Source organism: Pan troglodytes, chromosome 8 (genome assembly GCF_028858775.2).
Source record: "Pan troglodytes isolate AG18354 chromosome 8, NHGRI_mPanTro3-v2.0_pri, whole genome shotgun sequence".
Lineage (NCBI taxonomy): Eukaryota > Metazoa > Chordata > Mammalia > Primates > Hominidae > Pan > Pan troglodytes.
The window spans coordinates 39,535,691-39,555,260 of record NC_072406.2 but is presented as its reverse complement, the minus strand read 5'-3'; the positions used below and the strand labels follow the sequence as shown (position 1 = coordinate 39,555,260).

The window sequence follows — 19,570 nt, the reverse complement described above, 5'->3', positions numbered from 1 at the left end:
CTAAACCCCAAATTAGTAGGAGAAGAGAAATAATAAAGATCAGAGCACAAATAAATGAAATAGAGATTAATTTCATTCATTTGAAAAAGAAATATTAAGGCTAAAAGAGGCTAAAACACAAATATTAATAAAACAGAGTAAGTTTTTTGAAAAAATAAAATTGAGAAACCTTTAGCTAGTCTAAGAAAAAAAGAAAGATGACTGAAAGAAATAAAATGAAAGATGAAAAGAAAGACATTACAACTGATACTACAGAAATACAAAAGATCATAAAAACTACTATAAATAATTACACACTAACAAAATGGGAAACCTAGGAAAACATGACTAAAATCCTAGATGCATATAACCTACCATGATTGAAACAGGAAGAAACAGAAAACCTAAAAAGACCAACAATGAGTAATGAAATTGAAGCTGTAATAAAAAGTCTCTTATCAAAGAAAAGCCCAGGACCTGATGGCTTCACTGCTGAGTTCTAGAAACATATAAAGACTAATTCTTCACAAACTATTTCAGAAAATTGAAAAGGAGGAAATTCTTCCAAACTCATTCTATGAGGCCTACATTATCCCGATTCCAAAACCAAACATGGACACAACAAAAAAGAAAACCTTCAGGCCAACATCCCTGATGAACATAGATACAAAAGTCCTCAAAAAAATACTAGCAATCCAAATTAAATAGCATATTTAAAAGACCATTCATCGTGATCAAATGGGATTCATCCCAGCAATACAAGGATAGTTTAGCATATACAAATCAATAAATGTGACACATCACATTAACAGAATAAAGATTAAAAACCAAATGCTTATTTCAACAGATGCAGAAAAAGCATTTGACAAAAATTCAGCATCTCAACAAATTAGGTATAGAAGAAACATACTTCAACGTAATAAAGTTTATGTATGTTAAACCCACAGCCAACATCACCCTGAATGGGAAAAAATTAGAAGCTTTTTCCCTAAGATCTCAAACAAGATAAGGATGCCCACTTTCACTGCTACTATTCTGCATAGTACTGGAACTCTTAGCGAGACCAACTAGGCAAGACAAAGAAAGAAAAGGCATCCAAATTGGAAAGGAGGAAGTCAAATGGTCTCTGTTTGCAGACAACATGATCTCATATGTAGAAAATCTCAAAGACTCCACCAAAAAAACTGTTAGAACTAATAAACAAATGCAGTAAAGTTTCAGGATAGAAAATCGGCATACAAAAATTAGTAGCATTTCTATGCAACAGTAGCCAACTATCTGAAAATCAAGAAAGCAATCCCATTACAATACCTACACAAAAATAAAATACCTAGAAATAAATTTAACCAAGGAGGAGAAAGAGCTCTATGATGAAAACTATAAAACAGTGATAAAAGAAGGTGAAGAGGATATAAATGGAAAGATATCCCGTGTTCATAAATTGGAAGAATTAATATTGTTATAATGTCCATGCTACCAAAAGCAATTTACAGATTCAAAGCAATCCCTTGAACAATGAGAACACATGGACACAGGAAGGGGAACATCACACACCGGGGCCTGTTGTGGGGTCGGGGGAGGGGGGAAGGGATAGCATTAGGAGACATACCTAATGTTAAATGACGAGTTAATGGGTGCAGCACACCAACATGGCACATGTATACATATGTAACTAACCTGCACGTTGTGCACATGTACCCTAAAACTTAAAGTATAATAATAAAAAAAAAATTTTAATGTCATACTTCACACAGAAATAGAAAAAAGCAATCCTCAAATTTATGTGGAAACACAGACTCCAAATAGCCAAAGCAACCTTGAGCAAAAAGAACGATGCTGGAGGAGTCACAAACTGATTTCAAAATATACTACAAATCTATAGCAGTGTGGTATTGGCATAAAAACAGACACATAGACCAATGGAACAAGATAGACAGCCCAGAAATAAATCAATGCATTTAGAGCCAACTGATTTTCAACAAAGGTGTCCCCCACAAAAGAAAAAGAAGAAGAAAAACAAACCAAAAAAGTCACATTGAGGGAAAGATAGTCTCTTCAATAAACAGTGTTGGGTTAACTGGATATCTACATGCAAAGCATGTAACTTGACCCCTATTTCTCACCATAAACAAAAATCGACCCAAAATAGATTAGTTAATATATGACCCAAAACTGGCCGGGCGCAGTGGCTCATGCCTGTAATCCCAGCACTTTGAGAGGCCGAGGTAGGCGAATCACCTGAAGTCAGGGGTTCGAGACCAGCCTGGCTAACATGGTGAAACCCCATCACTACTAAAAAATACAAAAAAATTAGCTGGGAGTGGTGGCGCGTTCCTGTAATCCCAGCTACTCGGGAGGCTGAGGCAGGAGAATTGCTTGAACCCGAGAGGCGGAGGTTGCAGTGAGCTGAGATCATGCCATTGCACTCCAGCTTGGTCAACAAGAGCGAAACTGTGTCTCAAAAAAACAAAACAAAACAAAGCAAAACAAACAAACAAACCAACAAAAAGAAAGACCCAAAACTGTGAATCTGCCTAGCAAGGAAAACAATCAACAGAGTAAAGAGACAACCTACAGAATGAGAAAAAATATTTGCAAATTATACATTTGACTAAGGGTTAATAAGAAGAATATATAAGGAACTCATATAACTCACTAGCAAAAAACCCAAATAATCCAATTTTTTAAAAATGGACAAAAGACGTGAATAGATATTTCACCAAAGAAGACATACACAGGGCCAATAGGAATTTTTAAAATGCTTAACATCACTAACCATCAAGGAAATGCAAATCAAAACTACAATGAGATTTTGCATCATCCCAATTAGAATGGCTATGATAAAAGGACAAAAAATAGCAAATGCTGACAAGGATGTGGAAAAACAAGAACTCTTATGCACCATTGGCAGAAATGTAAATTAGTCTAGCTATTACAGAAAACAGTATGGAGGTGCCTCAAAAAACTGAAAATACATCTACCATATGATCCAGTATTTCCACTGTTGGGTATATATACAAAGGAAATGAAATCAATATGTCAAAGAGACACCTGCCTCTCATGTTTATTGCAGCACTGTTCACAATAGCTAAGATGTAGAATCAACCTAAATGCCCATCAGTGGATGAATAGGTAAAGAAAATACAAAAATATTTAGATTCCACTCATATGTGGAATCTAAAAGAAAATGATTTCATAGGAGTTGAGAGTAGAATAGTGGTTACTAGAGACTGGAGAGAATGGGGAGAGAGGCTTGTCAATGAGTACAGTGTTATAGTTAGGAAGAATAAGTTCTGGTACTCTACTGCAAGGTAGGGTGACTATAGCTAACAATAATGCATTGTATATTTCAAACAGCTAGAAGAGAGGATTTTATGATAAACGTTTGTGCTAATTACCATGATTTGATGATTACACAATGTTTACATATATCAAAACATCACATTGTGTGACATAATGTACAATTACTATGGGTTAATTAAAAAATAAATGAATAAATACAAAGGCAAAAAGTAAAAGCAAATTTCTGGGCCCAATCCCAGACTTACTAAATCAAAAACCCTGGGGGCCTAGCAATATGTGTCTTAACAATCTAAATGGTTCTGATGCATACTAAAGTTTGAGAACCACTGGCTAATAAAGAGATTTATTTAATACCAGAGGGCAATAATAACTACCACTTACTAAGTGCTGATATGTTTCTAGACATTGCACTAATGATTTTGTAGGCATATCATATTTAATTCTCAAAAGAAGGGCTGGACGCTCTCATCTCTTGAAGATGTGCAGTGAGGCTTAGCATCTTATTAGTGACCCAGTTACTAGGTGACAGGGCCAGGACTCAGACGCCAATCTTTCTGACAGGACCTTTCATGAACAGCCATAGTCATCAAGCTCATATTGAAGAATAAACTTTAGCCTGGACTTATCAGGCCATGAAATCATGCAATCTTTTTTTTTTTCTTTGAGACAAAGTCTCACTCCGTCGCCCAGGCTGGAGTGCAGTGGCGTGATCTTGGCTCACTGCAACCTCCACCTCCCGGGGTTCAAGCAATTCTCGTACCTCAGCCTCCTGAGTAGCTAGGATTACAGGTGCGTGCCACCACGCCCAGCTAATTTTTGTATTTTTAGTACAGATGGAGTTTCACCATTTTGGCCAGGCTGGTCTCAAACTTCTGACCTCAGGTGATCCATCCGCCTTGGCCTCCCAAAGTGCTGGGATTACAGGCACGAGCCACCGCACCTGGCCTAAATCTGTTAACATGCCTCCCTGTATCCTTAATCCCTCTTGCAATCTACACACTCATTCTTTGCATTTTGGAAATTGGCTCACCCTAATAAAGAATAGCAAGAGTTTTTATTTTTTTAAAACAGCAGACAAAAAGGGAAATAAGTGACCACAATGTTCATAAACAAATTAGGTTCTCCAAACCTCAACAGTTATCCTTTTACTCAGCAAATTAATAAGAATTCTCAATATTTTGGGAGGGAACTGAGAAGCATGCTTAAGAACAAAATGAGCAGGGTGATTGCACATGAGGAAATTGGCTTTAGAACAGAACAGATCATCATCCTGAGAAAAAAGGAAATACACATTCTGCAAGGGTTGCTCATGGCTCTTGCTCCCAGATCCATCAGTCCTGCTGGTTTCTCCACCTCTGAGCCCCCTCTCTCCTTTGGGAAGATCCTCAACTGTCTCTTGTAGACCCAGACCTTGGATAGCAGGAAGTTTTAGAAATTCTGGTTCAGTACTCTGGGACTTAGGATTTCTATTCTTGGTGTAATCTCAGGATAACCTCATGTTCTAGGTCAGACAGTTCAAGTCTTGCCAATTGTAGGTCCTAGTCCCAAACTTATGTGTCAGTTTGAGAAACTGAGTCCCTCCCCTGTTCACTGTGTCTAAATCCCCATGCTGGGAACCTCTTGTCAGAGACCTTGTCTTTTTCTTGACAGACACCCCTGCTCTGGCTTCTGGACCCCAGCCCTGGGGTTTGGCTCCTGCTTCCTTCTGCTAGACTTTCATCCTGTCTGCCCACTCTGAAGGCCATTTCATCACCAGCTAAGCCATGAGTACTGATGGTTAGAGTGAGTTCTAACACTCAGTAGAAAACTTGACCATGCTTAGGAAAAATGAAGATTCCTAGGCTCCATCCTTAAACCCTAACCCTAACCCTAGGTTCCATCATTATTTTGATTTAGTGGGCCTAGGGCCTGGGAACCTGCATTTGTAATGAGTCTCCAGTGACTGATTCAGCCAGTTTACTGACCAGTGTTTCAGAAACTTTCTCCAAAACCTTCTCCTGATTTAAGAAGTGTGGACAAGTCTTTGGCAATGAAGTGTGTTGGAATGCTCCATTTTGGTAATTTATCAGGGTCTTAGGATTCCAAACATGGGAAGACGTGACTCAAGGGCAGGTGGCATTGTGGGAGGGACAGGGTAGCGGGCGACGCTTTGTGTCCAGATCTCTGGGGGCCTGAGAAACTGTCTGAGAGAACGGCCTCTGAGCCGCACTGCCTGAGTTCTTATTCTGACTTGGCCACTTCCTGGCTGGGGAGTCTCTCTGCACACATACCACATCTACAAAGAAAATGCCATATAAGTGCTTGCCATTATTCTTATTTTTCCTATATCAGGAACAGACAAGGAGGGGCGAGGAGCAGAAGCAGGCAGGGCATGCTCCCCATCTCTCTTTCTTCTGAACAAACAGACCTCCCTCACCTCAGGGCTTTCCAATTCCTGTTCTTATTCCTGGAGGGCTCGTACTGCAGATAATTCTTGCTCCCTCACTTCATTCACATCTTTTGTCAAATGTCACTTCCTAGAGAGCCTCTCTGTGAACACCCCATCCAAAGGAGCCCTGGCCCCAGCCCTACCTCATATTGCTCCTTGTTACTACTTGACATCACATTGCATATTTTTTTGTTCTTTGCCATTTTCCTCACATTGAATGTAAACTCCATGAGGACAGGGATTGTTGTATTTTTTTAATTGCCGCATTCCCACCACTATTCCAGGTGATAGGAATGCGGCAGTGAAAATAATAATGATAATAATAATCCTTGTCACTCAACAATAGTTGTCATTCAACACATTTTTTTCTTTTTCTTTTCTTATTTTTTTTTTTGAGACAGAGTCTCTCTCTGTCGCCCAGGCTGGAGTGCGGTGGTGCGATCTCGGCTCACTGCAACCTCCGCCTCCCGGGTTCAAGTGATTCTCCTGCCTCAAGCCCCCCGAGTAGCGGGACTAAAGGCGTGCACCACCACGCCCAGCTACTGTTTGTATTTTTAGCAGAGACAGGGTTTCACCATGTTGGCCAGTATGGTCTAGAGTCCTTGGCCTCAAGTGACCCGCCTGCCTCAGCCTCCCACAGTGTTGGGACTACAGGTGTGAGCCACCATGCCCGGCCGTCATTCAACAGATATTAAATGACTAAATGAATGAGTGAGTGAATGGATCCAGCCTTCTCCCTGCCTTCAGTGCTTTCACAGTCATTATTCTGGGGCTCTTCTGTCTAGGGCAGGTTTCTTGACAGCAGCACTGTTGACATTGGGGGCCAGAGAAGTCTTTGGTGTGGGGGTTTTCTTGTGCACTGCAAGGTATTTAGCAGCATACCTGGCCTACTAGATGTCAGTAGTCCCTGCTCCATGCCCCAAGCTATGACAATCAAAAATGTTTTTAGGGTTCGCCAAATGACCCTTGGAGGCAAAATGCCTGGTTGAGAACCACTGGGGGAGTATCAGGCTGACTGAGCTAGTATAGTGGTTTTTATTATTAATATTATCTGTAAATAATTAAAAGTGGATGCTTAGGAATTAAAAAAAAAAGGCTAGGACATCTGAATGAAAGTCACTGAATATCCTGAGTCCTTGATAAAGCCAAGAATTTCAACCAATTATTATTTGATGATTATAATAAGTGATTGTAATTGTTCAGGGAGTCAAAATTACTAAATATGATTGAATTCACCTGGTTATTGCATTTGACTAAAAAGAAACACAGACAAAAACTTACCATAGTCCTTAATCCAGAGTTCTGCAGGCATACAGAAAGACCCGTAACGCATCACATGTGTGGTTGTAATAACCCATCTCCTGATCAGACTGATCTGAGATTCTAATTTTAAAAAATGTAAATCGGCCAGGAGTGGTGGCTGATGCCTGCAACCCCAGCACTTTGGGATGCCAAGGTAGGTGGATTGCCTGAGCCCAGGAGTTTGAGACCAGCCTGGGTAATATGGTAAAGCCCTGTCTTAACTAAAAATACAAAAATTAGCTGGTGTGGTGGTGCGCACCTCTAGTCCCAGATACTTGAGAGGCTAAGGCAGGAGGATTGCTTAAGCCTGGGAGGCTGAGGCTGCAGTGGGCTATGACTGAACCACTGCACTCCACCCTGGGCGACATAGTGAGACTCTGTCTCAAAAAAATGTAAACCATATCTAACATTTGATAATACATATTGCCTTTTGACAATATACACCTGAAGTTTCATGACCCAGTAATTAAAACAACTTTTTTTTGGCTATTTTCTATAAGTTGTCTAGGAAATCTTGCAAGTTTCTAATTTCTAAAATCTTCTTATGGTGGAATGAGCCCAATAAGAACTGAAAACTTTTTTTAGTCTTATCGATAACATTATAAATTAATTTGTTTAAAATGTGGAACTTTCATTTTCAGAAGTGAAGAAATCCCCAGACAGAGTTACCTTAAAGTTTTAGGTTCAGATAGGAGGCTTTGGGGAAAATGTCCCAAATTGATAGAAATGTTTCCCTCATTCCTATTTTGGTTAAACAATTTCTTATTGTTACACATATGGCTAACTATAATTTAACATTTTCTTCCTTGAAAAAAAATTAACTCAAATTGCTTATAAATCTAAATGAATGACTTCTTATAACATACCTTTAAAACAAAGCAATAGTCAGTGGGCGCTTTATATTTCATTTTATGCTGAGTCCCATAGTAAATGTTGACATTTTCAAACTGTATAAAACACGCCAGATCTCGAGATGTCTGAAAGACAGGGAAAAAAATAAAACTTCAACTGAGATGACAGTTAACAATTTTCCAGAGTTGTCCTTCATAGCACAACTAAGGATTATATTTTAGTAAAGAAAATATTGACTTTTAGGTAATTTATATAAACATCTGCCATGTATAGGTTTTCTCAAAGGCAAGTCTGAAAGGTTGGAATGGAAACTGATATGGCCAAACTGGGGGACAATTTAGTAAGATCTATACATAAATCTTTCCCAATATGAAAGATATTGAATGTTCCCAACACAAAGAAATGATAAATATTTGAGATGATGGATGTGCTAATTACCTTGATCTGATCACCATACATTATATGTATCAAAACATCACTATGTACATTATGCACATGTACAATTATTATTTGTCAATCAAAAAATAAAATTAATTTTTTAAAAAGACTGCAGCCATGAAAATCGGTGCCACTGACCCAGAAACGAAGTGAAAGATTATACTGCTGTTCTAATGCCTGTCTGGGGACTCCCAGAGTCAGGATGGACTGTCCTTGAGATGTCATTATTGATGCAGTCAAGACAAGGTGACCGCTTAGCCAGAAATTTCATTTTGACTTTTGCCATTCTAAGTCCGTGATGGATTTTGTGATTGAGCATTAAAAAAAAAAAAAGTCCCCCTCATGACGAACAATGAGAGATAAACTTATGCTCAGTAAATTAGCACACACTTCATGCACTTCCTCCTGAGAAAAAGGATTTCTTTCACAAGTTCTCTTTACGGCAGGCAGTGTTGCCATGGAAACAGAGACCTCTCCTCCACGGATAACAGGCACTGTGAAGACTGCAGCTTGTAATCTACATATTTGGTTACACTTCAATTACAAATATGTTCCATTTTTTTCTTTCGCCTTCTATATTTCTTTACTAGTTAGTGGATAAAGAATGGATGGCAGAACTATTTACACCTTAGTGCACAATTATTTCTTTACATATGCTTGTATTCTTTTCTTACAAGATATTTTCTTCTGGATGTTCAAAGTTTACATTTTTAAGTTACAAACGAATGCATATTAGTCACAATTTAAAAAAATATATAAATAATAAAATGCACATCTTCCTTCAGCACCCCTTTTTCTTATTTTGTTCTTTTCTCCAAAGGTACCATAGTTAATAGTTTGGTAGTATTCTATTCTGTTCTATTTCATGACGTTGCCCAGGCTGGTCTTGAATTCCTGAGCTCGAGCGATCCGCCTTCCTTGGCCTTCCAAACTGTTGGGATTAGAGGAGTGAGCCACCGCCCCTCGCCTTCTTTTTCTTAACATTGCATCTAGGAGTCTTTCTACATCAAGACATGAATTAATATATGACATTCATTTTATGGCTGCAGAGAATTCTACTGTACAGGTGTAACGATTTATTTAACTATTCTACTACAGATGATTAGAAGTTATTTCAATATTTAGCTATTACAAAAAATACTGTGCATGTGAGCTTATATTTCTGTGAGATAGATTCGTCAAGCATGGAGTTGCCATTTGAAAGGATTTTTACTCCCTGTTACATGTACATAGATTTTGCTAAGTTGTCCCCCAGTTTGGCCGTATGAGTTTCTATTCCAAGCTCCCAGGCGTGAGTGTCCCTTTTTCTTACCCACTCCCACCAAAATTTGGATATTATCTATATTGTTTATTTTATCAATCTCATGCTTAATTTTCATTTCCCTGATTAGTAGTGAGACGGAGCAACTTTTAGTTATGCGGTGGTTACCGGTACTTCTTTTTCTGTAAATTTTCCCTTTAAAAGCTTTGCCATTTTTCTGTATGTTTATCTTTTTCTTATTGATTTCTTGAAGTCTTTATATTTTATGGATATTCATACTTGTTTATACATGTTGCAAATGTACTCTCTCACTGTAGTCAGTCTTTCACTTCTTGTTTGTTATCTTTGGCCATAAGGTATTAAAAATAACTTTATCAGGTCAAATCTGGCCATTTTTTCCGTTATAATTTTGAGTTTTTATTCTTGCTTAGGAAACCTTTCTCCAGCTCAAAATTATAAAAACATTAACCTATATTTTCTTTTTCTTCTCCCTTTCTTCCTTCCTTCCTTCCCTCCCTTCCTCCCTTTCTTCCTTTCTTCCTTTCTTCCTTCCTTTCTTCCTTCCTTCTCTCTCTCTCTTTCTTTCTTTCCTTCTTTTTTTTTTTTCTTCAGGATCTCATTCTGTCACTTCAGCTGGAGTGCAGTGGCACGAACATGGCTCACTGAAGTCTTGACCTCCCGGGCTCAAATGATCCTCCCCGATCAGCCTCCCAAGTAGCTGGGACTACAGGCATGTGCCACAATCCCCACTAATTTTTTTATTCCTTTTGTACAGACAGGGTCTCCCTATGTTTCTCAGGCTGGTCTTGAACTCTGGGGCTCAAGCTATCCTCCCACCTGGGCCTCCCAGAGTGCTGGAATTAGAGGTATGAGCCACCGCACCCAGCCAGCCTCTGTTTTCTTCTAGGATTTTATACTATTTTTCTCTAAAGATATTTTAATCAATCAAGAATTTAGTTTGGTACATGGAATGAGGTAGGAAATTATATTTCTAAATGGATATACAGTTATTTCAGTTCTATTTGTTGAATACCACATTCTTTCCCCACTGCTGTGATATAAATTCTAACTTTAACTTCTCTGATATTAGACGGCTGTCTGTCGACCTGTTTGTCTCTAGCTGTGCTGTTTTTATCTAATGTTTTGGCACAGCAGGAGATCTACCTTGATGTTCTTCACAATTTTGGGAAGGTCTATTTTGGAACAGTGTCTTTTTTCCATGAAATCAGTCTGTGAATTTCAAGTAAATAAAATCCTACTGATACTTTTATTAAAATTATATTAAATTTATAGAAAACTGGGAAGAATTAATAACTTTTCTTTTAGCAACATGGTACCTTTCTTTTCTTTTTCTTCTACTTTTTTTTTTTTTTTTGAGATGGAATCTCACTTTGTCGCCCCAGGCTGGAGTGCAGTGGCATGATCTTGGCTCACTGCAACCTCCGCCTCCTGGGTTCAAGCAATTCTTCTGCCTCAGCCTCCCGAGTAGCCGGGATTACAGGCGCCCGCCACCACGCCTGGCTAATTTTTGCATTTTTAGTAGAGACGGGGTTTCACCATGTTGGACAGGCTGGTCTCAAACTCCTGACCTCGTGATTCGCCTGCCTCGGCCTCCCAAAGTGCTGGGATTACAGGCATGAGCCACCGCACCTGGCCTGCAACATGGTACCTTTCTATTGATTCAGTTCTACTTCATTTCTTTTAATAAATTGTATATTTTATGCCATATGAATCTGGAACATTTCTTGCTAAGTTTGTTGTTAGGTATTTTGCATTTTCTGTTTCTAGTCTGCATGGATTCTTTTGCATTATGGTTTGCATTATATATATTGTTTGTGTAAAGAAAAACTTTCTTAGTTAATACATTTATTTGGTTCTAACAGTTTTTCAGTTGAGTGTCTCATACTGCTGGATAGACAACACTGTGAAAAATCAGTCTTTGCCTCTTCTTTTCTATTGGTTATACTTATTATTCTTTTCTTTAATATACTAGTTAGTTCCTCAACCCCGTGTTAATGGTAACAGTGAGAGAAGGTATTCTTGTCCAACTCTACTGTAAACACTTTTTTTTTTTTTTTTTTTTGAGACATAGTCTTGCTCTTTCACCCAGGCTGGAGTGCAGCGGCATGATCTCACGCCACTGCAACCTCCACCTCCCAAGTTCAAGTGATTCCCGTGCCTCACCCCCCCACCCCCAGTAGCTGGGATTACAAGTGTGCACCACCACACGCAGCTAATTTTTGTATTTTTAGTAGAGGTAGCGTTTCACCATGTTGGCCAGGCTGGTCTAGAACTCCTGGTCTCAAGTGATTCACCTTGCCTCAGCCTCCCAAAGTGCTGGGACTACAGGCATGAACCACCACACCCAGCCAAATGTAAACACTTTTAATTCTCATCACAGAGTATATTGTTTGTTATATGTTTATTTATATGCACCGTTTATATTCAAATGCCTAAGACATAAACATTTCAAAAACAAATTATTTGTGGGTCAGTTGTGAGGTGCCCAGTGTGGGACTGGAATGAGATGGCAGAGATGGGAAAGCATCAGATCTAAGGGCAGGAAAAGAGTGGAAGAGGCTAAGGAGAACAGTAGCTGTCCTGGACCAAGAGTTAGCCATAATGCTCCTCCTGTCTTCCGATAGAGACAAGAGTCTCCTTACTGGAGGTAGCGGACCTGGATGTTCACCATAACTTCATCGGCTTGGAAGTGTGGGTTAAGTTTTATCAGAGGTAAATTCATGCATTGCAATGCATGAATATACCATTGGTGGTGCCCTGCATTTGGAAGGGAAGGCAAAATGCTTCCGCGTACCCAAGATACAGATTAGACATGTATTAATGGTGAACAAAAGACGGAAAGGTCCTAACCCTCTAAGAAAGGTCTTAGAGAGAGCTGATGGTCAGAATAAGAGTTAAAATTACATTTCAAGGAATAATTTATTACATACTTATAAATTTGAGGCAATAATCCTAAATCACCAAGTAAAAGTTAAATGTTGTCTAAAATACCCTGTTAAATTAGGAAGGGAAATTCAGAGTACACCTCAGAGAATGATTTAAAAATATTCATAGTCTAAGGGCTAAAATCTCAAGGAAAATCTAGTCAAGAGCTGGGTGTGGTGACTCATGCCTGTAATCCCAGCACTTTGGAAGGCTGAGTGAGGTGGGCAGATTGCTTGAGCTCAGGAGTTCAAGACCAGCCTAAGCAACATGGTGAAACCCCATCTCTACAAAAAATATGAAACATCAGCTGGGCATGGTGGCATGCACCTGTAGTCCTAGCTACTTGGCGGGGGGTGGGGGGTGGGTTGAGGTGGGAGGATGGCTTGAGCCTGGCAGGTGGAGGTTGCAGTTAGTCAAGATCATGCCACTGTACCCCAGCCTGTGGATTAGAGTGAGACTATCTCAAAAGAAAAAAAAAAAAAAAAGAAAATCTTATCAAGACTTCCAATACCTCTATGATTCCAGATAAAAGAAATTTAACTATAATGACTATAGAAAAACAGGGGTAAAAAGTCCTTGGAAATAGACGGGTAAAGTAACAAAATAATCTCTAGAAAAGTGCTTTTGCCATCATTTTTGAAACCTGACTTTAAAATAGATAAAATACTTTTACCTTCAAGAGAGCTACGGGAAAACTCAAAAAGATTTCAGTAATACTGTCCTATTTGTATACATGTTGCAGGATTATGGAATCTGCAGCAACAGAGAATGTATTTAACTTGCCAACTAAGGATTTCTTTAGTTTCATTCTCATGAAATGCTTTATTGCTAATATTCCTAAGTGCTTTTTTTTTTTTTTCTGACCTTAGTCTTTCCTTTGGGTACATAATAAATTCCAGAAGCCCGTAAAAGAAAATAGCGCCTTTTCCAGGATTTCTTTCCATCTTCTTTCAAATAAAGAGCTCCTTCCAGTTCTGGTACAATGATAGATGTTCCACAGAAACTTTCCTGAAATTGAGATTCCGACGACGTAAGACACACACGAAAGATAAAGCACTCATTTTTATTCACATTTAAACAGACTTGCAAATTAGCTTTTAAACTAAAAGTCAATTTTATATACAACTCTGATCGAATGCATATGTTTATATAATATGCTATTTGCCAGAAGAGAGGAAGAATAACACATCGATCAAGAATCCTGGCTCCTGAGTTACACCTCAAGGCCTCTTCACCACTTAACTCTGTGACCATGGGCCATTAAACCTCAGTCCACTTACTTGTTAAAATGGAATAATAATAGCCCAACTTCATAAGGTAGGTTGTGAGTACAGTCTCGGCATATTGTAAAAGTAAGCATTTAATAAAAGCAATTAATGTTATTATAAAATGGAAGACAGAATAATTATTACTTTCCTGATAAGTAAAAAAGTTACTATTTCATTGCTGGTAAATAGAACAATTATTATATATAATTCTACACATAAAATTGGGGAGGATAGTTAATGGGTACAAAAAAATAGAAGGGATGAATAAGACCTACTATTTGAAAGCAAAGCAGGGTGACTATAGTCAATAATAACTTAATCGTACATTTAAAAATAACTAAAAGAGTGTAATTGGATTGTTTGTAATACAAAAGATAAATGCTTGAGAGGATGGATACCCAATTCTGCCTGATGCGACTATGTCACATTGCATGCCCATATCAAAATATATCATGTACCCTATAAATATATACATACTATGTACCCACAAAAAGTAAAAATAAAAAGAATAAAAATAAATAAGTTAATATTTTATTATTGGGATAGTTTTCTTTTCAAAGAAGGAAGAAGGCAGTTATAAATACATCAGTATCAGAAAAGAATAATAAAGCACATCTTCTAGTTGTAGATTTTTAAATATCAAAACTTGCATAGAATTATAGAATTCTTAATAAATTTTGTTTTAAAAATCAATAGAATAAAATTATATATTATTCTATTTTACAATTCAAATAGTCAAACTTATTTTTTGCTTTCTTTTTATAACTCTCAACATCCTCTCATTTAGTTCCATAAATGCAAAATAACTGGATTTTGCATACTCCAAGTACATTTTTATGTAGTAGAGCTGGAAAATATTTCTGTTTACACTCCCCAATTTCTCCCCAAATTTGGCTAGTATTAGTCATCCTGTTAATAATCTCTTAAATTCAGAGTTTTGACCCCAATTAGACAGCAGGATAACGATTGTTCATAGCATAGCATGCTTTGAATTTTCTTTTACATCCAGCTGTAAAACATCGCTGAATTCCTGGAACAAGGACTATCCTGTTGGGCCTCCCTGGGAAATGCTCACTGTGCTCATGCTCCCAGGAACAAGAACCTGCAACACCTGAGCTCAGCATCTGGGGGGTGGCAGCTAGTTCTGGTAGCTGCTTTATTTGGCACCGGGCTGTGAAAAGCAGGCAGGGAACAGACATGCGCAAGGCCTGGGCGGAACCTTAATGAACGAGAGAGGGCGCTCTTCAGCATGAGCTAATTGGCTCCAGCATCAGCCAATTGGCTCCAGGTGGGAACCGGATGCCGAGGGCATCACCAGGTCTTCTGATTTTTCAAGGGAGGTCCAAAATTTACTAACTCAGGAAATTTACTAACTCAGGAAAAGGTCCATGGATTGTCTCAGGGAAATACAACCTGGGCAGTTCTAGCATGACCATTTGTGATTTGAGATCTGGCACTCATTTCAACTGCGTTATGTGCTGCGAACAGATCCTCGATTTTTTTTTTTTTTTTTTTGAGACTGGATCTTGCTTTGTTGCCCAGGCTGGCCTTGAGCTCCTGGACTCAAGTGATCCTCCCACCTCAGCTTCCTGAGTAGCTGGGATTACAGGTGTGTGCCCCCATGCGAGGCTCAGAGCCTTGATTTTTAACATAGATACTATGTGAAAACTCATTAGAGGTTTCCAAAAAATCAATTGTCAAATGAACTTCTGGAACACGCCCCAGTAGTGGTCATCATAGACATCTGTATGGTAATCAACACAGTGCTTTCCCCATCTCCCTGAATCTCTGTGATAATTCAATACAATTCGGAATCTGTCAGGTTCTCGGGGGGGCGGGGACTGTCCCATGAGCACATGAAGAGTGCTAGGCAGAGCCGCCTCCTGTAACGGGTCCCTGACTCCAAATCTCACGCTTCCTACCACGTCTAAAATGTTGAGAGAGCATCTTAGAGGTCCCTTTTAAAAAAGATTTGGAAATCTTTATGTCTGACTTCCGTGGAGCACTTAAGTAATGGAAACTTGGAATGCTAGAAGTTTTTAAAAGTCAAGAATTACAAATCCAGCTTCACTTATCTAAAGCCACATGTTGTAACAAATGACTCAAAAAAAGAAAAGCAGTTGAATTATCTAAATAGCTATAATTTAGAAATAATTTGATTTTAACACCCCAACTTAAAATTTCAGTGTATGTCTTTAGATTTTTCCATTGTTCTCGGAAGCAAATGACTTAAAAATAGAGCAAACATCCTTCTCGTTTCTTCCACTCTGCAAAATTAACCTTACCTCAAGTAAGGATTCCTTGTTCTTAGCATTCATTTTCTCATTAGTTTCCTTGCTTTCTTTTTTTCCTCTGTTATCCAAGTAGAAATTCTAAATAAAATGTTAAAAGATCAGATCAGTAAGTGTTCATTACCATACTAGACTCTGCAAGGAACTCACAGTCTTGCTGGAAAGAAGATGTTAAGTGTGTGAAACAAACAGGGAACCAGAGCATATGATATCAGTCAACCATCAGAGCCTTCCCAAATGCTGATACCACATCGCCAAGGCAGGAGTGAAACCTCTTCATCCTCCCATAGTGTACACAATCAATGAAAAAACAGAAGATAGAAAACAGTAGCGAAAAATACATCATTTAATTGTTGAAGTCCATGCATGGACCATGCATGTTAAATGCTGGAAGCTGGAAGTCCCCAAGGCACTGGCAAGAGCTGGAGGCTGGAGTGAAGGTCAAGCTCATGTCCTATGCTCAAGAGGGGAACTGCTCCGGCAGGCAGATGCCACATGGGAGCTCAAGGCCTTGTAGGCTGGCGGGGTTCTGGCTTATCAAGAGAATCCAGAAATGTAGATGTTTGCAAATGTTAGCGGCCTCTTTCATTTTTTAAAAGAACTGCCTGGGTCAATCACAACACAAGGTTTACTATTTAGCAACTTCCAAGGACAGAAAGAAGCAGAAAGGGCATTTCTGGAAAGAAAACCAGCCTAAACAAAGACAGGGAGGACTATGATCTAAGCACTCACAGTCTGGGTGTGGCTCATGCCCATAATCCCACCACTTTGGGAGGCTGAGGCAGGAGGATTGTTTGAACCCTGGAGTCTGAGACCAGCCTGGGCAACATAGTAGGACCCTGTCTCTACTAAAAATAATAATGAAAAAATTAGCTAGGCATGGCGGCATGCATGCTTGTAGTCTCATCTACTTGAGAGGCTGAGGCTAGAGGACTGCTTGAGCCCAGGAGTTTGAGGCTGCAGTAAGCTATGATCACTCCACTGCACTCCAGCCTGGGCAACAGAGTGAGACCTTGTCTCAAAAAATAAAATAAAATAAAATAAAATAATAAAGAAATAAAAGAACTCACAAGTGGACTCATGGTCTCTAAGCATGGTTTGTATTAATTTCTGGATCATACTTTGTTAATACTGAATATCAACAGGATGGCTAAAAATAAAGTGTGTGAGTTTCCAAAAAATCACGAGCACTCAAGGACTAATTTTACACAATAAGTGCAGCTGAGGTATCCATATGCACCGTGAATATAATGAGTGACCACTGTCATAGAGTGCTGAGGATTTTATGTAAAAACATGGAGTTTTACAAAATAATACGTAACAAATGTATTAAAGGCAGAAAATGTATCTCAGAAGCACTGTGACTAAATTAAGGACCCTACTGAATCTAGGCACAAGTGTTTATTTACACCATAGGAGTGTTTCTCCAAGTATAATCCTCAGACCACCTTGAAACTTGATACAATGCATGTTCCTGGGCTACACTGGAATCTCTGGGATGAGGCCTGGAAATGTGCATTCCAATATGCTTTCCAGATGATTTTTATGCACACTGAAGTTTGGGTTTTTCTTATCGTTGGCTTTTCTTTAGAGACAAGGTCTTGCTCTGTTACCCAAGCTGGAGTGCAGTCACATGATCATAGCTCACTGCAGCCTTGAACTCCTGGGCTCAAGCAATCTCCCCTGCTCAGCCTTCTAAATAGCTGGGACTATAGGCATGTGCACCATGCCTGGTCATGCTGAAGTTTGAGAATCAAGTGTACTGGACAGAAAGGAAAAAAACTGCAGACAAATAAAATGTAGAAGTTTAAAATATCTCCTTGAAATACAATGCATAAAAAAGGTGATTTGGTAACTTTTTTTTTTTTGAGACGGGGTCTCGCTCTGTCACCCAGGTTGGAGTCCAGTGGCGCCATCTCGGTTCACTGCAAGCTCCGCCTCTCAGGTTCATGCCATTCTCCTGCCTCAGCCTCCCGAGTAGCTGGGACTACAGGCGCCCGCCATCGCGCCTGGCTAATTTTTTGTATTTTTAATAGAGATGGGGTTTCACCATGTTAGCCAGGATGGTCTCGATCTCCTGACCTCGTGATCCGCCTGCCTCGGACTCCCAAAGTGCTGGGATTACAGGCATGAGCCACCGCGCCTGGCTGCTAATTTAAATAGAGGAAATAAGTCAAGCACAATTTTTTTTGTTTTTTTGAGACAGCGTCTTGCTCTGTCAACCAGGCTGGAGTGCTGTGGTGCAATCTTGGCTCACTGAAACCTCTGCCTCCTGGGTTCAAGGGATTCTCCTTCTTCATCCTCCCAAATAGCTGGGATTACAGGTGTGCACTACCATGCCCAGCTAACTTTTTGTATTTTTAGTAGAAATGGGGTTTTGCTATGTTGGCCAGGCTGGTCTCAAACTGCCCCCCTCAGCCTCCCAAAGTGCTTGGATTACAGGCATAAACCACCACGCCTGGCCAAGTACAATTCTTTTGGTAATTCTTATTGAAAAGAAGTTTATTTTAATATGTTTTTCCAAGACTTTTAAACTTTTATTTGTTATTTGAAAGGACGTTACATTGTGAATTAGTGCAATTACAATATAGAATTCAGAAAACTATTTAAATCTTAAATGTTTTGCTTGAAGACCACGACTAGCCATATTAGGTAACATATTCTACCTGCTGGAAACCTATGCTAAGGCTTTACAGATATGATTTTATTTCATCCTCACAAGAACCCCGTAACATAGGTACCATTGCTATTGCTACTTTACAGATGAGGACACAGAGGATTAAGTGATTTTCCCAAGGCCGATTAGTGGCAGAACGTTGAGTTATTAAATAATTTTTTTTTTTTTGGAGACGGAGTCTTGCTCTGTCGCCAGGGTGGAGTGCAGTAGCGCGATCTCGGCTCACTGCAACCTCCAAATCCTGGGTTCAAGCAATTCTCCTGCCTCAGCCTCCCGAGTAGCTGGGATTACAGGCACGCACTACCACGCTCAGCTAATTTTTGTATTTTTAGTAGAGACGGGGTTTCACCATGTTGGCCAGGATGGTCTCGATCTCCTGACCTTGTGATCTGCCCGCCTCGGCCTCCCAAAGTGCTGCGACTACATGCGTGAGCCACCATACCTGGCCAAGTTATTAAATAATTTTTCTCAGCATTAAAATACTCTTAAGTACAGAGCCGGGCATAATGGCATGCACCTGTAGTCCCAGCTACTCCAGAGGCTGAGGCAGGAAGATCACTTGAGCCCAGGTGTTTGAGTCCAGCCTGGGGCACACAGTGGGGGCCTCGTCTCAAAAAAAAAAAAAAAGAAAAAGAAAAAGAAAAAAAAGCTTTAAGTACCATAGGGGAGAATCTAGCACAGCAATGTGAATGTACTTAATACCACAGAAGGGTACACTTAAAAATGGTTAAGATGATAAGTCCTATGTTACATATGTTTTTCCACAATAACAAAAGATGTGACCCAATATGAGTTCGCCCATTCATACAAGAGTGATTTCAGGGT

The 19,570-nt window shown here is 39.4% G+C and overlaps 1 protein-coding gene across 4 annotated transcripts in view; it reads right to left on the bottom strand.

Annotated features, from left to right (window-relative positions):
• The window catches only part of APBB1IP (amyloid beta precursor protein binding family B member 1 interacting protein), a 126,776-nt gene that overhangs the window by 17,940 nt on the left and 89,266 nt on the right, over positions 1 to 19,570 (bottom strand). For 2 of the 4 annotated variants that reach the window (XM_507705.8, XM_016962808.4), the window contains 3 exons: positions 16,063 to 16,149; positions 13,374 to 13,517; positions 7,879 to 7,989 (listed from right to left, as the gene is read on the bottom strand). In XM_507705.8, the coding sequence (XP_507705.6) occupies positions 7,879 to 7,989; positions 13,374 to 13,517; positions 16,063 to 16,149 (342 nt within the window). The remainder of the gene's footprint in view (positions 1 to 7,878; positions 7,990 to 13,373; positions 13,518 to 16,062; positions 16,150 to 19,570) is intronic. The other 2 variants (XM_063781515.1, XM_063781516.1) reach the window with 1 other exon arrangement.